The 17285-nt window shown below is 40.1% G+C and overlaps 1 protein-coding gene across 6 annotated transcripts in view; it reads right to left on the reverse strand.

Moving 5' to 3' along the window:
• The window catches only part of GPATCH8 (G-patch domain containing 8), a 984951-nt gene that overhangs the window by 773461 nt on the left and 194205 nt on the right, over window positions 1-17285 (reverse strand). For 3 of the 6 annotated variants that reach the window (XM_044055084.1, XM_044055085.1, XM_044055088.1), the window contains exon 3: window positions 1036-1108. In XM_044055084.1, coding sequence (XP_043911019.1) covers window positions 1036-1108 — 73 coding nt within the window. Of the gene's footprint in view, window positions 1-1035; window positions 1109-1238; window positions 2719-14096; window positions 14114-17285 lie in introns of those variants that run through there. The other 3 variants (XM_044055087.1, XM_044055089.1, XM_044055086.1) reach the window with 2 other exon arrangements.

Genomic DNA, 17285 nt, shown 5'->3' on the forward strand with positions numbered 1-17285 from the left:
AAACCACTCTACTGATACGTTAAGACACTTGTTGCACAAGTAATTAATGTTACACTTATTAATGCATAAACTCTTTATACACGTGCTGGGAGATGACCTCAGGTAAAGCAATAGCAACGCTTGCTATCTCTGTACCTTCTCTTGGCTACTAATGAAAGTCTCTCTCTTTTGTGTAACACTCAACACGGCAGATAAAAAACACAAAGTTATGGCAAATTCAAAATAAAAGCATCACCACCACATACATGGATAAAAACAGTCAATCCCTTGTTTTAGTATAGCATACCAAGCCTTAAGTTACAGACTTAACTAGTAACCTCTCACCCTTTTTCAAATATTACCAAATGAAGGATGATCAGCACCACGAAAATAAAATGAACTATAACGCATGAAAGTTAGTTAAGGAAATTTATGCTAATCAGACGACACATCTAGATGTACATTCAGCTAAGCTGCAGAAATATAGACCATCAGGAAGCCTGTCAAAAAATTAAGTCTAATCCCATAAGTCTTTCTAAATGCCACACCTATAACAAGCTACATCTAATCCCATAAGTCTTTCTAAATGCCACACCTATAACAAGCTACAAACTAAGAAAAATCTGCATGTACACACACACAAGTCAAAAACTCATGAATTTGGGGATGCTTTTGCTCTTTCAGCCAAATCTTGGGCAGATGTGGGGGCCTTTGTAACAGTACTACATTGTAAAAATGATAGCACAATGAAGTTCCCATCACTTTCTTTGAAGTAGTGAAGCATACTGCAGATCAAGATGGGATTTCAAAAGGTTAAAGCAGAGCAGCACTGAACGAGTGGTCAGAACACAAGATGAACATTTAGGTTTTTAGAACACTGGGGTTTCTGTACACAGGAGTCAAGCACCACCACCTGCCAACCCTGATACAATCTGTGTACAAAGGATATAGTTATGGAGCTTGGATAAGGAAATATGGAAAGCAGGACAGAACAGTGTGTATTCCAAGGAGCAGACTGGAGTATGAAATGTTTAATGAGTCAACCGTTCTACTTACCCTGTAGAGTTTTCCCCAGTCCTTGGCCAAGCTTCCATCCATGTTTCTGGAGCAAACGGTGCCCGATATTATCCTGGTGAATAGAAGAGAGAAACAGACCAAAAATATTCCAATAATACATAAATCACTTGTACAACTTCATGGGATGTTCAAGAGGTAATACAAAAATATACATGCGAAATAAACAGTATATAAACACTAACACCAGGTGAATGTCCTTGGAAGAGAGTGGAGTGAGGATATTATCTGGAACTGTTGGGAAAACTAAGCTACATTCTCTTGATGACGTGCTGGGCAACTTCAATGTGTTGCTGGAGGGCAAGTGTGTATCATTAAAACAGGAAAAAAAAAAAAAAAAGCCAAAACTAAAACAAAAACCCAAACAAAATCACAAGCTGTTTATACAACCATATCCATCACCTAGACAGCACCACTCTGTGAAAGAGAAGACAAAGGATGTAGTTCACTAGTCTCTGCTGTAGTTACTTGATCTGTGTGTCAGGCTCCTTTATCTAAGCCTGAAATGTTACGTGCAAGACTGCCCCACCACTAGAAACCAAAACACAAACATAGCAAAACCCAGGCTAGAACTGATTGAGTTTTTGGGAGATGAAACAAACAAAAAAAAAAATGGATTGGCATGCAGCTGTTAATAAAATTTTAAAATACATAATTAGGCATGGTTAGTAAGATGGGAAAATAAATCAATGATAAAAAAAAAAGTCAAGCACAAAACTTGTGATACAGTTCACATGTAACTGAACAAAAACACTAACTGTTAGAGCGGAACAGACCTAGCAACCAGTTAAAGAGCAGGAACCATTAGTGCACGGGGGCTGGCAGTTCACATAACATCTCATCTTCCTCCTCAGTGTTGCTGCTTCCAATATAAAAAGGCAACAGGAATGTCCGTCAACTGTAAGCTTCTTGGTGCAGAGCAAAGTAACAAGTGGAAGGTGTGCGCAACAGAAACACATATACATCAAAAGTGTACACAGTGGAAAATACAGTCAAAATCAGACACTGGCAAAACACGAGCCTACTTTTTCTCTGTTTACTGAAACGTGAGTATTTATACCTACAAGGTGGTACACCTGTTGGCCCCCATTTTCATTGGGAGAAAGAGTCCTACAAGCTGGTTCCTCAATTAGCCTGAAGCACAAGAACGCTCAGCAATTTGCTAACACAACCTGCTATGTTTATAAAAAACCTTTATTAAGGGCCATAGCTACAGCAGGGGCAAACCATAATATGCTACTTGGTAGGAAGCCTAGACTGCATTGTCCCTTCTTTATAGCACTTTTCAAACAAATAGAAAAACCACACAAAATATGTTCACGTGCAAGCCACAGAATGAAGTCTCAAAATGATGGGAGACAGGAAGGAGCAAATAACACAGATCTGTATAATCATTAGCCTTAGGGTAGAAATGTAATCAACCTACTACACTTCTCTGCAACAAATTAACACAGACTCAAACTTCAGAAAAAAATCCTGAATGGTACAAGTACCCCTTAAAATGATTAAATATAACATTCAAGTCAAATTTTTGTCAAGCCATCTCAAAGCCATACAAGATGAGGTAAGCAAAATCTGTACTAATTTCCACTCAAAAAGAAAGCCCTGCCAGCACTAATCCTAACACAAAAAGAAGACCACACCAGCCCTGGTCTCTACTGAGAAAGGCAGAACAAGCAAAGACTACTTTTATTCTGAAAGTAACTCAGGAGAAGCCTAAACAAGAAGCTGTACTCCTTACAGACATTCTTAACTTTTGAACATGCAGAAATCTGCTTACTTACTGAAACACTGTTTCAAAAAGGTGACAGCACACCATTAGTGGAGGTTTTTCAGTGCCTACCATTTTTTTCAAAGGTGAGTACTAGGCAATCAGTCTGCAGACCATTACAATACTAGCCAAAACAACTTTTCAAAGATTCCTTACAGCCCCAAGGAGGGCAAGACAAGACAGACCGAGGAGAGAATTTGAGGCTGCCAATCCAGTTTCCCCTTGAAAGTGGCGACAGTGCAACTACTCTGCTTGACATGTAGAAGTTTGATCCAGTGATAAGGGATACACTGAAATGTCAATCATGCCAATGAGTCTTGTATATCTGCTGCTGAAGGTTTCATTCCTTTAACAGAGTACTTGAGATACCACAAATTCTGCAAAGGAAGTGGAGGTCAAACAGGGTTGGATCTTTCAAGGCTCAAAAGGCTAGACAAAGCTTTCCACAAAGGAGCCCGTAAGGGACTGAGCACAGAAAAAGAGCTGCCAGTCTCTCCTGATAAAGACTTTTGAGGCCACTGAGCTTTTTAGTTATGAATCCCTGAGGTCTCTCAAGTTGTGTGACATGTTTGGACAAATACATGCTAAAAGGTGCATTACAGCAAAGGGGAATTAAGACTTGTCTTGAACTAGTGAAGATGCCTTTGAAAATTAGATGAGCCACGTAAAAGTCTTACTACTGCAAAGTCGTGATGTTCAAATAAGGAATTGTCAACAAAAGTGCCAGTACCTCATTGGATGTATATATCATGGACAAGTGAAACTTTTGTTTGCCAAAATGCATTATGCTACATTTTTTACATTTAATTTGAGACCACTGTCCTTGCACCAAATGTTAACACTGTCTAACCCATGTTAGAGCAATTGTGAGCTAGCTGAAGATCTCATATCAAACAATATACAGTCGTCTGCAAACTGAGTTAACTACAGGCCAGGACTGCTGACCTGAAAGTCTGAGAAGTACATGCCAAACAAGACAGAGCCCAAAACAGAGCCCTGTGGTACATCAATGACAACTTTTTTGCTTTCAAAAGTGACACCTGCGATTCTAACCACATGGGTTTTCTCAAAACAACCAGTTCGCTATCCACCGCACAACATAAGAATTTATATTCAGATTTACACGTCTATCAAAGACCCTTAACTGGTCTAGATATACTAAATGTTCTGCATTACCACTATCAGCTGCTTTGGTTAAATTTTCATAGAAATTAACAAGGTTAAAGTGGCAGTACTTTCTTTTGACAAAGCAAAGTCAATGAAAGTCCGCGGCGGACTGATTTCCTGTCCAGATTAATGAGGTCTGAGATAATGAGCTCCGTAACTTTACATATAAGGCTAGTGAGACTAATGAGTCTAGAGTTACCAGACTCCATGTCTGGGCCACCCTAGTGTAACGGCACCATAATGGCGATTTTTCCAGACTTCAGAAAGGCCATATTTGACACCGATAATTATGCATACCTGGTATGACATCAGAATCCATAGATGAGGTATTCTTAGTTTTTCAGTGGGCTGACAGATTACATAGTAATTAAAGGAATTGACTCAGATTGCAGAACCTGTAAAACAGCTATAACTGTGGGTGGAGTAAAATTTACACTAAATTTGTTAGCCAGGATATTAGTTACTTCCTTTGTGTCCATCTCCAATCATCATGGTGTTAACTTCCTGATATCCTTAAAGAAAAGATTAATTCTGGATTTAGCAGCTATTTTAAGTTCATGAGCTTCCCAATTACTCCATTAAGCTCAAAGGCAGGTAGTATGATACCTCTCGTAAGTATTAAGCAATTTCTTTCTCTTGATGTATAGTTTTCTTAAACGGGCATTCTGCAACAGGAGTTTGCTTTTAAAGTTTACATTTGGTGTGGATAGGGACTGCCTTCTCAATACAACTATTTAAGTAGGACTAAAGTCAAGAAGCAGCATGTACTCTTCCCTTATTAGTAAAGTTGAGGGAAAAAGAGAGAAGCAAATTAATAGCTTGACTGACATTGGTTTTTGATGCTGCCCTGGGCAAAAAGGATCTGTTCGTAGGGTGACTACCTTTGTGAAAAATAATGTAAGGAGATTTGGAAGATACAGCCTGGAGGTCAGAAACTCATCTCACAGATGTAATGGCTATCAAAAAAGCTGTTTTCCAAGCAAAAATTTAGCTGCTGGCTCAAAGGGTTGTAGAGTTAACCCTTGCAGAACTGTTAAATCCCAATGAGGTGGCAGGTCTTTCACTGGAGGTCTAAATAAGAAGGTGCCTTTTAGAAATGTCCTGCACAACACTGAAGAAGCTAATGATGAACCATTTTCTTCCAAGCGAAAATTAGATACAGCTGCTAATTGTACTTTGATAATGGAAAAACTAGCACCAAAACCTGATGTTAGAAATCCTAAAACTGCAGATATAGGAGAAATAAAAATATCCAGTTCCTTCTGAAGAGACCAAAAAGGGAATCTCTTCCATTTACTTTTGTAAATTTTCCTTGCAGAAGCTTTCCAGGAGAACAGAAGTATCTGTTGGATTGGGGAAGAAAGTCTGGGCTGTCAATGGAATTGAAGAAACCATGCAGTCAGTTTGAGAACTGGAATATCGGGATGCTCCATTCCAAAAGGATGGGGGTCCCGTACTCATGGGGGAAACTGAAGGCGAGACCACGGGAAGGGGAAAGCACAGTTGTGTACACTTACCACAAAATGTAGATGTTCGAGTGCATTCACTGTTAAAGTCATCACATTTGGGTTATCTGCTTGCAGTAACCCTCAGTCGACCTGATCATCAAAGTCTTGGGTCCTGCATCGGTTGCTGTCTGGAGAGTAGAGATATAGCCAAAAGAAGTCAGGGGGCTGGAGGGAGGGTAACCAGGACTGAAACAGTGAATACACTCGAATATCTACATTTATGGTAAGTGTACACAACTGTACTATGTTCTTCATGTTTCACTGTTGCAGTCATCACATTTGGGTAGATTCCCAAAGTAAGGATGGGAGGAGTAATTTAGATAGCATTAGGACCAGCTATAAGGCCCTGCAAGACTGCAGTGGCAAAGCCAGCTCTGGATTTAGAGAAAATTGGCAAATGGTAATGCTTGGTGAAAGTATGTACAGAACTCCAGGTAGCAGCTTCTAGGATGTCTCTGGTAGGGACACCTCAGAGAAAGACTGTAGAGGTAGATGCAGCCCTGGTTGAATGGGGTCTAATCCCCTGTGGGATAGGTTTTCCATGGTGCTTATAGCAGAAATGAATGCAATGGCCTATCCACTTAGAAATGGTTGGCTTTGAAACAGCCTTCCCCTCTGCCCCTGCAGCAAATGCCACCAGGAGTTGTTCAGATTTCCTTTGAGGTTTAGTCCTGTCCAAGTAAAATCAAAGTCGTCTGTGCACATCTAAGGAGTGCAGTATCTGTTCCCCTTAGTTCTGTGGATTAGAAAAGAAGGATGGCAAATGAATGGATTGATTAAGAGCCACACTGGATACCCCCTTGGGCATGAAGGAGGGATTGGTCCTGAGGGACACCCTGTTCGCATGAAAGATGATGAAATGCTCCACTGCCATAAGGGCCTGTAATTCAGATACCCTTCTTGCTAAAGGGATTGCTAAAAGGAAAGCTGTTTTCCAAGAAAGGAATTTTAACTCTGCACTTGCAGCTGGCTCAGAAGGAGGAAAAGTGAGTTTTTCCAATACAAAGTTAAGGTCCCAGGCTGGAGTTGGGGCTCTCCTGGGTGGTCTTTTTGGCCCCTCTGAGGAATTGCTTGAGGAGTGGATGAGAAAAGAGGGGTGGTTCTGTGTTGTAATGAGCTGAAATGGCTGAGGCGTGAATTTTGATGGAGGAAAAGGAAAGGCTCTTGTGAAGCATCTCAGTTAAGTATTGAAGAATCTGAGATAAATTGAGTACTGCTGTGGCCATCCCTTGAGTTTGGTTCCAGGCACAGAATCTTTTCCATTTTTCAGCATAAGATTTTCTAGTACTAGGCCTCCTTGCCTCCAAAATGACATCCAACACTTGTTTACTGAGTAGGTAATTAGCCAGGCTGCTAGGTTCAGGGTTTGAAGCTGAGGGGCAGGAGGATCTGAGGCAGGTGCCATGGGGGTAGCAGTGACACACTGCGCAAGGGGGGGTACCAGTGTTGGCGTGGCCAATCTGGTGCAATCAGTATCATCCTTGGTTTGTCCTGTTTGATCTTTAGTAGTACTTTGGAGAGGAAAGGCAGAGGAGGAAAGGCATAAACTGATAGATAGATTTTTCCAGCTGAAGGACACAGCATCCACTTTCCAAGCTTTTTGTGGGGAGTCCTTGTGCAGAATTTGTCCAGTTGGTAGTTCTGGGGGGAGGCAAACAGGTCTATATCTGGGCTCCCCATTTGTTTATCAACATGTTGAAAAGTCTTTGGTTCCAGTTTCCACTTTTGCGGGTCCATGAGATTTCTGCTTAGTTCATCTGCCAGTGTATTTAGTTTTCCTGGTAGGAACTGAGCCTGTAGATGCACTTGGTAGCTCAAGGCTGTGTTCCACAGAACCACTGCTAGTCTGCAGAGGGGGTAAAAATGGGTATCCCCTGCTTGTTTATGTACCACATAACAGTGGTGTTGTCCATCTTTACCATTAATTGTCCTGGAAGAATGTGGTCCTTGAAGGCTGTCAGAGCATTCTGTACAGCTGATATTTCTTTTTGATTGAGATGCAGATGCATTTGACTTGGGTTCCATTTGCTGTGAATGCACTTCCCTGCTAGGTGAGCCCCCATGCATAGTCTGATGCGTCTGCTAGGGTTTGGGCGGCAGGGGGTAGAGTGAATGGTAGGTCCTTGTTCTGGTGGCAGGCCTCTGTCCACCAATGGAATTCTAACCGTAGGCAAAGTATGATAGGAATCATTGCTTCTAGATCCTGAGAATGTTGACATCATAGCCGTTTTAGATACCATTGTAAATTCCATATGCAAGACTGCAAATGAGGAAACATTAGAATGCAGGAGGCCATGAACCCCAAGGCCTGCAGTATTTGCCTTGCAGATATAGCAGGGTTTTTGTGGCCACTAGTTTGAAGTAAGTTGTCAAATGAATTTGTTTCTCTGGCGTGAGGGAAGCCATCTGGGAAGTTGTGTTCAAGCTTGCTCCCAGGAATATAATTTGTTGACCGGGTACCAGATGTGATTTATTTTTGTTTATGGTGTACCCCAGACAAGTTAGCACCTTTTGTACAAATGCCAGATGATTCAAAAGTATGTCTTGGCTTTTTGCATGAATTAGACAATCGTCCAGATATGGGTATATCTGAATATTTCTTGGCTTGCAAAATCTGGAGGTAGACACTTTGTGAATACCTTTGGCACAGTAGATAAGCCAAAGGACAGTGCAGAAAACTGGCAGTGCATGTAGCCTGCTTTGAAGCATAGGTATCTTCTGCAAGATTCCCCGATTGGGATGTGCAGGTAGGCTTCCTTTAAATCCAGTATTGACAACCGCCTAGCATAGGAAGCAACTGGAAGATTTAGCATCTTGAATTTTGGAATCACCAAAAAGGTGTTAAAGATAGAAAGGTCCAGGATAGGACGCCATGAGTTGTCTTTTTCTGGGTACCAGGAAAAGTCTTGAGTAGAAACCTTGTCCCATTTCCTCTTCTGGTACAGTTTGAATAGCCTTTATGTTTAAGAGAGAGAGTACTTGTTTTTGAGCCTCTGCCTACTGATTTGGGGGTAGATCTGGCCAACCATTTTGGGTTGGTAACGTGTGGAAGTGAAATCTATATCCTTGGGAAACTATATTTAAAACCCATTTGTCCTGGGTAATGAGTTTCCAGTTTTGTGCCTGCAGAGCAATCTTTCCCCCTAAAGGAGCAGTCAGTTGAGAAGTGCTTGGAAGTTTTAAAGATACGTCATTGAGACAGTTTACCATGGGGGGGGGGGGTCTTACTACTCCCTGATTTGGAAGTGGGAGCCCCCCACTGCTTAGGTCTGTGCGTAACCTGGGACTGAAGCCTGGGTGTTCTGCTGGTTCTGGGTTTGGACTGAGAAGGCCTGGAAGAGGCAGGAAAGGACCAGTTCTTAGAGGGCCAATGCCTACTAAATCTTGGAGGCTGTACTTGTAGGAAATCTTTTAACAGTTTGCATAGATTCAGCTTTTTCCTCCATCTTTTTAAGAACTTCTGCTTTGTTGCCAAACAGGTGGTCCTGAATAAAGGCAGCATCCAGCAATTTAGCTTTAACATGACCTGGCAAAGATTGCTCCTTAAGCCAAGCATGCCTTCTAAGTACAGACCCAGTGACAGCAGCCCTGCAAGATGCCTCTAGTGAATCAAAACCACATTGCAAAGTATGTTTTCCAACCTGTTCAGCAGAATTAATTAAATCCTGTAAATCCTTATTTTCAGCACAGTCAGGAATCAACATAATTTTCTGTTTAAGCAATCCAACAATATGCTGCTGATACTTTAACACATGAAACTGGCAATTTAAGGCCCTAATGGCCAAGGTTGCAGAAGTGTATACCTTCTTACCCCATCTATCCAGTGCCCTGGAGTCTCTATCAGAGGGGGTAGGATTTTTAGCAGTAGTAGCCTTAATGCCCTTGGGTCCCTGTGAAATGGTCTCAGGATCCGCAGCAGGATTTTTAAAAAGGAACTTGTGAAAGTTGGGAACCCTGTAATATCTATCAGGTTTTCTGGGAGCAGGAGGTAAAGAGTCAGGGGCCAAGCTAGATTACGAAAAGGCATCAGCAACAATGTCTAGTACAGGAGGGATAGCTAAAGGCCTGTCCTGGGGCAGGAGTAAGAAATTCCTAAGCCTCTTTTTAGAATCAGAGTATGCAAGGTTTCACCAAAAGAGAAATCCTCTGGGGGGGAAGCAGAGGGAATAGAGTCCTCTGCATCAGAATCCTCATAGGTAGATAAGGGTAAATCCTGGTAATCAGAGGAAACAGAAATTTCAGAATCCTGGTCAGACGTATCATAAGCAAATTCAGTCCTAGTCTCTTTAGATGGGGAATGTTGGCTTCCCCTGATTAAAGTAAGGTCTTCAGCCATTCTTATCATTTGTTTTTTTAGGCATAGAGGCCTGACCATGCAGTCTGGGCGTCTGTTTTCTAGTCATGGTTTGAGATTTAGGCCTTGAAGAAGATGGCGTCTGTTTAATATGCAAGTCAGCAGGCCTGAATGCACCCTCAGAAGCCGGTGCCTGCACAGCAGCTCCGGACCCATCTAAGGTAGAGACATCCGCAGGTTCCACAGTTGAAGCATCTCGCGGCACACCGAACTCCGAATGGGTCTCAGTAGAGGCCTGCGAATCTGAAGTAGTGGGTATCAGGGGCTGCGAAAGCGCCCGAGTACCGGTGAACTGGCAACTGGCTTAGGAGAAGAGTCATCGGCAGCTCTGGACCTAGGCGGCCTGTCTCTGTCTTTATCTTTGCGTTTTGTCAGAATGTCAGTAGTCGGATGGCTAACCGAAGACATATTTGGATAACTGAACCGAGTACCAAAATATTTAGAAGCGTAAATAAATTGATGACAAATAGTTTGTTGCTTAAATAAGGCACAAAACCTACAGCGAGGTTCGTCGTGGTCAGGGCCTAGGCAAGGAATACAGTACGAATGAAAATCTTTATGAGGTATTTGCTTTCTACAAGAAATACAATTACGGACTTTTACTGACATCGGTTTAGAACAAGAAAAAAAGTTTCCCCAATAGGGTGTACTTAGCTTTAGTTGAAGACTCTGGTTCTGAAACCCGAAAATGAAAATTTCAGGAGTCGGCCGACTGGCACTTGCGAACTGCTTCTGCTTCGGGCACCACACAGCAAGAAAGACTGATGTAATGGCGTTGGCTGCATTCTTTATACCTCTGACTACCTGATGTCACAGAAGATGAGAAGGCAACAGACGCAGGACCCAAGACTTTGATAATCAGGCCAACTGAGGGCTGCTACAAGCAGACAACCCAAATGTGATGACTGCAACAGTGAAACACGAAGAACATCAAGTATTTAATTCATCCCAAAACCAGGAGAGAATTTTTCTGAGATTTTTTTGCCACGTGCAACAGTAATTGTCTGGTTTACTTAGCAACCTGCACGCAGTGTCTTAGGATTTTGGGGCATGTTGACAATATCAGGAACAATGTCACTAGTAATGCTTCAGCAGCACACACAGTTAAAACAGGACACAACATTTTTTGCTTTAGAGTCCTACAGCTAGTTAAACCCTGATATGAGGAGGGGTGATGTGAATAATTTTCTGGAGAATTTGGAAGTTAAGTGGATAATAGCACTGCAAGCTCACAAACAGCCAGGGCTTAATGCTAATATTCCTTTAAAGCTAGCATTAATTAAGAGGAACTGAATTTGATTTGGTGTTTTTAGTGACATGTGACTTTACTTTTTGTATAAATCATTGGTTTTAAGTTGTTTTTATGTGGATCTAAAGAAGCAGCAACTCCGTGAAACCACTTATCCTTTCTTTTTAATAAAGAATCTACAAAGGACGTTTCTTGGCCTTCATTCAGCTCTGTTGGTTTGCTCACATTTTGGTTTTCTTATTTGGACTGATTTTCTTGTGAGCTACCTTTAGCAGGAGTGGGTGCTGTTTGTTTTGTTTTGCTTGGAACCCTAGTATAGACAAACTATACAAAAAAAACGGGAAGAAACTTGTAGGTCATAAAAACAAACAAACCCCCATCATCTAAAGATGAACTCACAAACATCAACAAAGAACTCAAATACAAAATCAAATCCTCCAAAAGTAGTATGAAATAAGAATTGTTACCTCTGCTAAAGACAACCACAAAACCTTCTTTAGCTATGTCAGAAACCTAGAGGTAATACCCAGTAATGCATAACACCTGCTCATCCTTGGAGGGCAGAGGCAACATATTAAGACAAATTCAGCTCCAACTTTCCTCAACTTAGCACACCCACACCACCCCCCCTCAGGTTGTGAATGCTCTCTCCGATGCCAAAAGCATTTAATCCAGAGGTCCTGATAACGTGCTTGACTGCCTTCTTGTCAAAACCAGACACAGTCTGGTAGAATCAATACTAAGTCTATTCAACCTCAGCCTCTCCACTGGAATCATGCCAAAGGAATGGAGAACTGCAGTAGACATACTGCTCCACAAGGGAAGATGCACTACTGATCCATGAAAACTATACACCTACAAGCCTCACCAGCCTTATCCACAAAGCAATGGAATACATCATAATGGAACTCATTAAATGGCAGCATAGGCAAACTACAAGCCTTGGTTCCAAGTCAGTTTGGGTTTATTAACAGATTCTGCCGTCTGAACTTGGTGGGCTTCTTTCAACAAGTCAATGATGCATTAGACTTGAGCAAATCTGTTCACACTGTCTACATAGACTTGGTCAAGGTCTCTGATAACATCCCATATTCTGGCATTACAGACAAACTAATCAAACTAAATGTAAATCTCCATGTTACCCACTGGATAGCAAACTAGCTAACTGACAGAACTTAGTCTACTATTGTGGGAGACATGCTCTCTTCAAAAACAGCAGTTACCATAGTGCCCCCAAGGACTGGTCCTAAGACATTTCTCTTTGGTATTTACTTCTTGGATGTTAAGGCTGACAAGCCTGAAGCTTGCCACTTCTGCAGATGACTGCAAATATGGAGCCATCAATAACTCCAGATTCTTCAGGAAGGGACCAACACACACCAATGAATGATGCCTGAACTACAGCCTAACACAAAATGCCAAAAAATGCAGCACTGTCTCCTTACGCACAACTGGGCACTCATGTACCTTCCACACAAGTAACACCCTTTAAAAGTTGATTCAGCCATTACAGACCTGGGCACTTTCATTGACAATGAACTATCCTTTGGTTAATGTGTATCCAACTGCTGTTAAGAAATCATTTGACCCTGTAGATCTAAGGAAGATATCACCATCTATACTTCATCAGACCCACAATACAGTATAACGGCCCCTTAGGTATGTACCCATTTAAGCATATAACAAAGCCTGAGAGACGGCAGCATTTTCTCGCTAAGACAATCAAGTGCATTTGTTTCTTGAACTACCCATATCGCTTAAAAGTGTTCTCTCCCTTTTCTGTTTCCCCGCACACTCTTGAGAGTATGCAGGACCCCTGTTTAGCCCACAAAGTCTGTAAGGATCCAGTCCTATGCGACCTCCTGCACATCCGCAAAACTAATACACCCTTAACATCCACTCAGAGATCTTAACTTTCAGCGAAGCATAAATAGGATCTGCTGTTGAGACAAATACATACCCTAGAGAACTCTACTTTTAAAGAATAGAGTTTCTTCAGGAGTAAAGCAAAGTAGCTCCCTGACTTTTTTAAACTTAACCTGGATAAATGGATAGGCAATTGTAAAAACACCCCAGGTCTGGCCCCTCAAGCCCTTACTGAAAGAGGACGAAACTAGGCATAAATTAGTCAACATCCAAACAGTATCAGGCAAAGCTGGACAGACTACATTTCAAACTATACGAGAATTACAGAATGAACAAGGAAAGGTCTACAAGCACAGCTAAACTAACAAAGTCACCAATAAAATTCTCAAAACCTACTTCAAATCAATTTGTTAATTTAGTAGTACTTTGTAGGTTTAATGCACTCACCAATTTCTAATTTTAAACGACGACTGCAGGTGTACATTTACTAATAAACTGCTAAATAATTTAATGGTATCTGCTCTTCCAGATGAAGTCTAAACAAAAAGAAAATCAACATTTTTTTCCTTCCTCAGTGTTACCTTATTGGCTGGTACTAGTGCAAAGGTATAGTACTCTCTAGAACCTTTTTCTGATCAACAGTCCATTTTCCCCATGCAGCAAGTCAAGAATTTATTTAAATGGAAATAGGCAGAAAGATTACTGAAAAACAAACTTACCTGTCTTTACACACTGTTAAACATCTGTACCACATTCAAGCATGCAACATGTACTGTGTACTTCACAGACCAACTATAACAGCTAACAAAATAAAAATAAAAAGGAAATCCTTAGGTAACACATACAAATGTTCAAGGGGTTAAAACAGCTAATACAATACTCCTAGTACTCTTTCAGCCATGATAAGCACAACATTAACATTTTACATGAAGCCCTGTGTCAAGAAGGCTATAGAGGATTACTTTTTTATAGGCTTTTTAAGGCTACAAATTTCCAATGCACAAGGGAGGAGATGAGACATTATGCCATCTGCACTGTTAATGAATGCACTGAAATAGACAGACAGATGAAGCGGGAGAGCTATTTTGAAAAGCAGTGCAAGTGGAGTGAAAGCATTTCCATACGAACCTGGCTTTAAAAACTGGGCTGTCAAAAGAACAGTTAAATGTAACACAAAGTAAGAAACTGTCCAATCACTAATGGTCTTTAATATGTATGCTTAAAATTTCATTACGTGCAAGTAATGTCTATATTAGAGAGAAGTGGGAAAGCAAAGAAAAATCCATAAGTCAAGAGCAGCGAAGACTAAAGTGCAGTGTGTTGTGATTTACTGGAAGGAGGAAGAACAAATGTTAAAAGAAGGACAAATTTTAAGAGATCAGTATACACATGAGCACCACTTTTCTAAAGCCATTTACGTGAGGTCATCTACCTCTAGATCAGAAAGTTATTTAACTTAAGAATCACTCTAACTTAAGTATCACTCATTCAAATTAACATGCCCAAGTTCTGTTTTTGCAGGCTAACTCCAAAATAAGGGCACATACAGCTGTTTTGCAACTGGAATGCACAGCACAAGGCCTACAAAGGGTCCTCAGTAACATAATCACGACTAAAATCTCTTCAATCTCAAAGTACTTATAATACTACTAGGTTCTTATGTACAAACACTGAAAAATAACTTAAAATATACATTGAATGAAAAAAAATGTTCTTACTAGTACCGCAAAACATTTACATTACTCCAATGTTATCAATAACGTTTCAAAAACACAATAAATAATGCATTAGTAGCATCTCTAAGCTGTAAGGCAACTTAAAATCATGCCCTTCATGATGGTGGTCTCACAAAGATCAAAATCTAAAGAAAAAAAAATAATACACTGTTAGACCAGTATTAAAACAAAAAGTTCACACTAGCTATAAACATTAAAAATGGTCTACATTCAGCAAGTCTGTCGTACTAAATATTTATTTTATATCACTGTAAAATACAAGTACTCCTAGTTCATTAAATTTAGGATAATTTATAATGCAACATCTAGATTAAACAAGGTTCTGAGCAGTTTTACTCAGACTCAGAGGTATAACAGTTTACTCACCGTGACAAATTTCCTTTCAAAGTTGAAAATTCAGTGAGACTTGAAAACCATCAATGTGAAGTGCACTATGCCCTGAAATTGTTTTTTTTTTTTTTTTTTTAAACAAAGATGCTACACCTTTTAATGTTTAGTTTCAAGCATTCCAGTATTTCAACAGTAGGCAGTTGAGGAGGCCAGGTCTAATAGAAAATCTATTCACACTACACTACTAAGTCAAACAAGGAGAATAAAAAAAATTAATATGGTCATATACAATTTCTGTGGAACAGCAAATGAAAAGTAGGTGACAACCCAAAAGGTAATGCTCAGCAGTTTGCCTGCTTAAGCCAACCTGGGTTTAGTGAGGATCTGCTATAAACATACGACTCAAACAGAAATAGCTTTTATAATTCAAGTAATTGATGTGAAGTATCATGATGGCCAAGTTAATTTCAACTCTATGAAAAGGACTCTGCTACGAAAATAAGGGAAAAGACCGTTATTAAATGAAAAAAAGGTCATTACATACTTTAAATATGAGAATATAATGTGGAGATTGCATCTCACAATTTTGTTTCAACAGTAAGAGAGTCAAGAAAAATGTTCATCTTAGAGCCACATATTTAGGTGGCAGCAGAAATACATTAATGTGCTCCATATGATTTAAATGAGGCTATGGAAGGTAAAATAATCATTTAAACAAATTTAGTAACCCTAACAAAGCAAACAAAAACTACAACTTCTGAAAGCTGAAGTTAGTTGTACACCCCCCAAAGTACAACATACAGCTTTCCATGACTGTATCTTACTATTTTTTGCATTAACTTTTACTGGTATGGATACCAATTTTTAGAAGATGCAACCTTCAATTTTAATGTTACAGAACGTAAAAGTATGGACCAGTGAATAGCTTTACTTTCGGAACACTTTTTTTTTTTTTTTTTTTTTTTTAATTACCCCAACAGTTAAAACTTTATATTTCCAGCAGCGTAAAAGTCTTGACAATCCTAGTCTAAATTTTTAATAAATGGGAAAGTGCATGCCAAATGGCTCATTTACTCAGAAAGATAGAATGTCTCACTTTACCAAAGAAGTGACTGTACTTCACATAGAGTTTTAAAAGTCATTTCAGAACTTCTAGAATTCTTGCTGCCATGCAATACAAGGACAATTCAGTTAGACCACAATGTGAAATGTGATTATACAGGAAGGAGAAAGCAAAAAAGTGCAGCTGAAATGAATTACTTTCGGCACAAGTATTTCCTTAAGGGTCATAACTGCTAAAGCAAAATAGCAATTTTTTTTCTACTCACTATCACCAGCTGCTCGTACAGCCTTCCTTATCCAGCAGTTTAAGAAGGTAATATCCCTGTGCAATGTAATATGCGTTTCATAAGGCTAACCCTCTGACAACACACAGCAACAACCTCCTATAAAAGTAGCAAAGGGTACATGATTAAAGAAACTTCACTGTAAAGACACTTCAGCTAAGCAAACATCACGAGTACACCATGTTACTATGTGGACTCTAGCAACAATGTAAAAAATAAATAAATATGCAGAATCCCAAGTACCACTAAACTAATACAAGACTATATAGACAGCTAAGACTGGCAAAACTATCCTACTGTTACTTATTAAATTGGACATCCAGTGGACATATCATGGCCAAATACAATCTGTGTTAAAACACTCAAAATGAACAGAAGAGGATGCAACCCCAGTAAAACACCTATTTAATAGTGGCCGTCATAATAAAAGGCAATACAATGAGCAAACTACCTTGACAGAGGCTGTTTTTACAGTTAGGCCTTGTCTACCATGCTCGAAAGGATGGTGATCAAATTTCTAGAAGTCATGTGGTTCTGTCCACTCTGCGAGTTCCCCAAGTATGTCAAAGCGATCTAACAGCTATTTGTCTCCTTGATGGGGAAAGATGGACAGCTATATGAAATATACTCCTGAAAGAAACTAAATAATTTAGGCATGAAGGAAGGATTATTTAACCTGAATATAACTGCTGTGAAAGTTAATGCACAACAGGAACAGCACAGTAGGTCTGACAGATGTGTAATCCTTCTGGTGAATTTACTAGAAAGAAAGTACAGTTGTGTACACATCATAAATGTAGATGTTCGAGTGTATTCACTGTTGCAGTCATCACATTTGGGTTATCTGCTTGCAGTAGCCCTCAGTCGGCCTGATTATCAAAGTCTTGGGTCCTGCGTCGGATGCT

The sequence above is a fragment of the Protopterus annectens genome, chromosome 13.part0 (genome assembly GCF_019279795.1).
Source record: "Protopterus annectens isolate FY-2018-M chromosome 13.part0, PAN1.0, whole genome shotgun sequence".
Classification (NCBI taxonomy): domain Eukaryota; kingdom Metazoa; phylum Chordata; order Ceratodontiformes; family Protopteridae; genus Protopterus; species Protopterus annectens.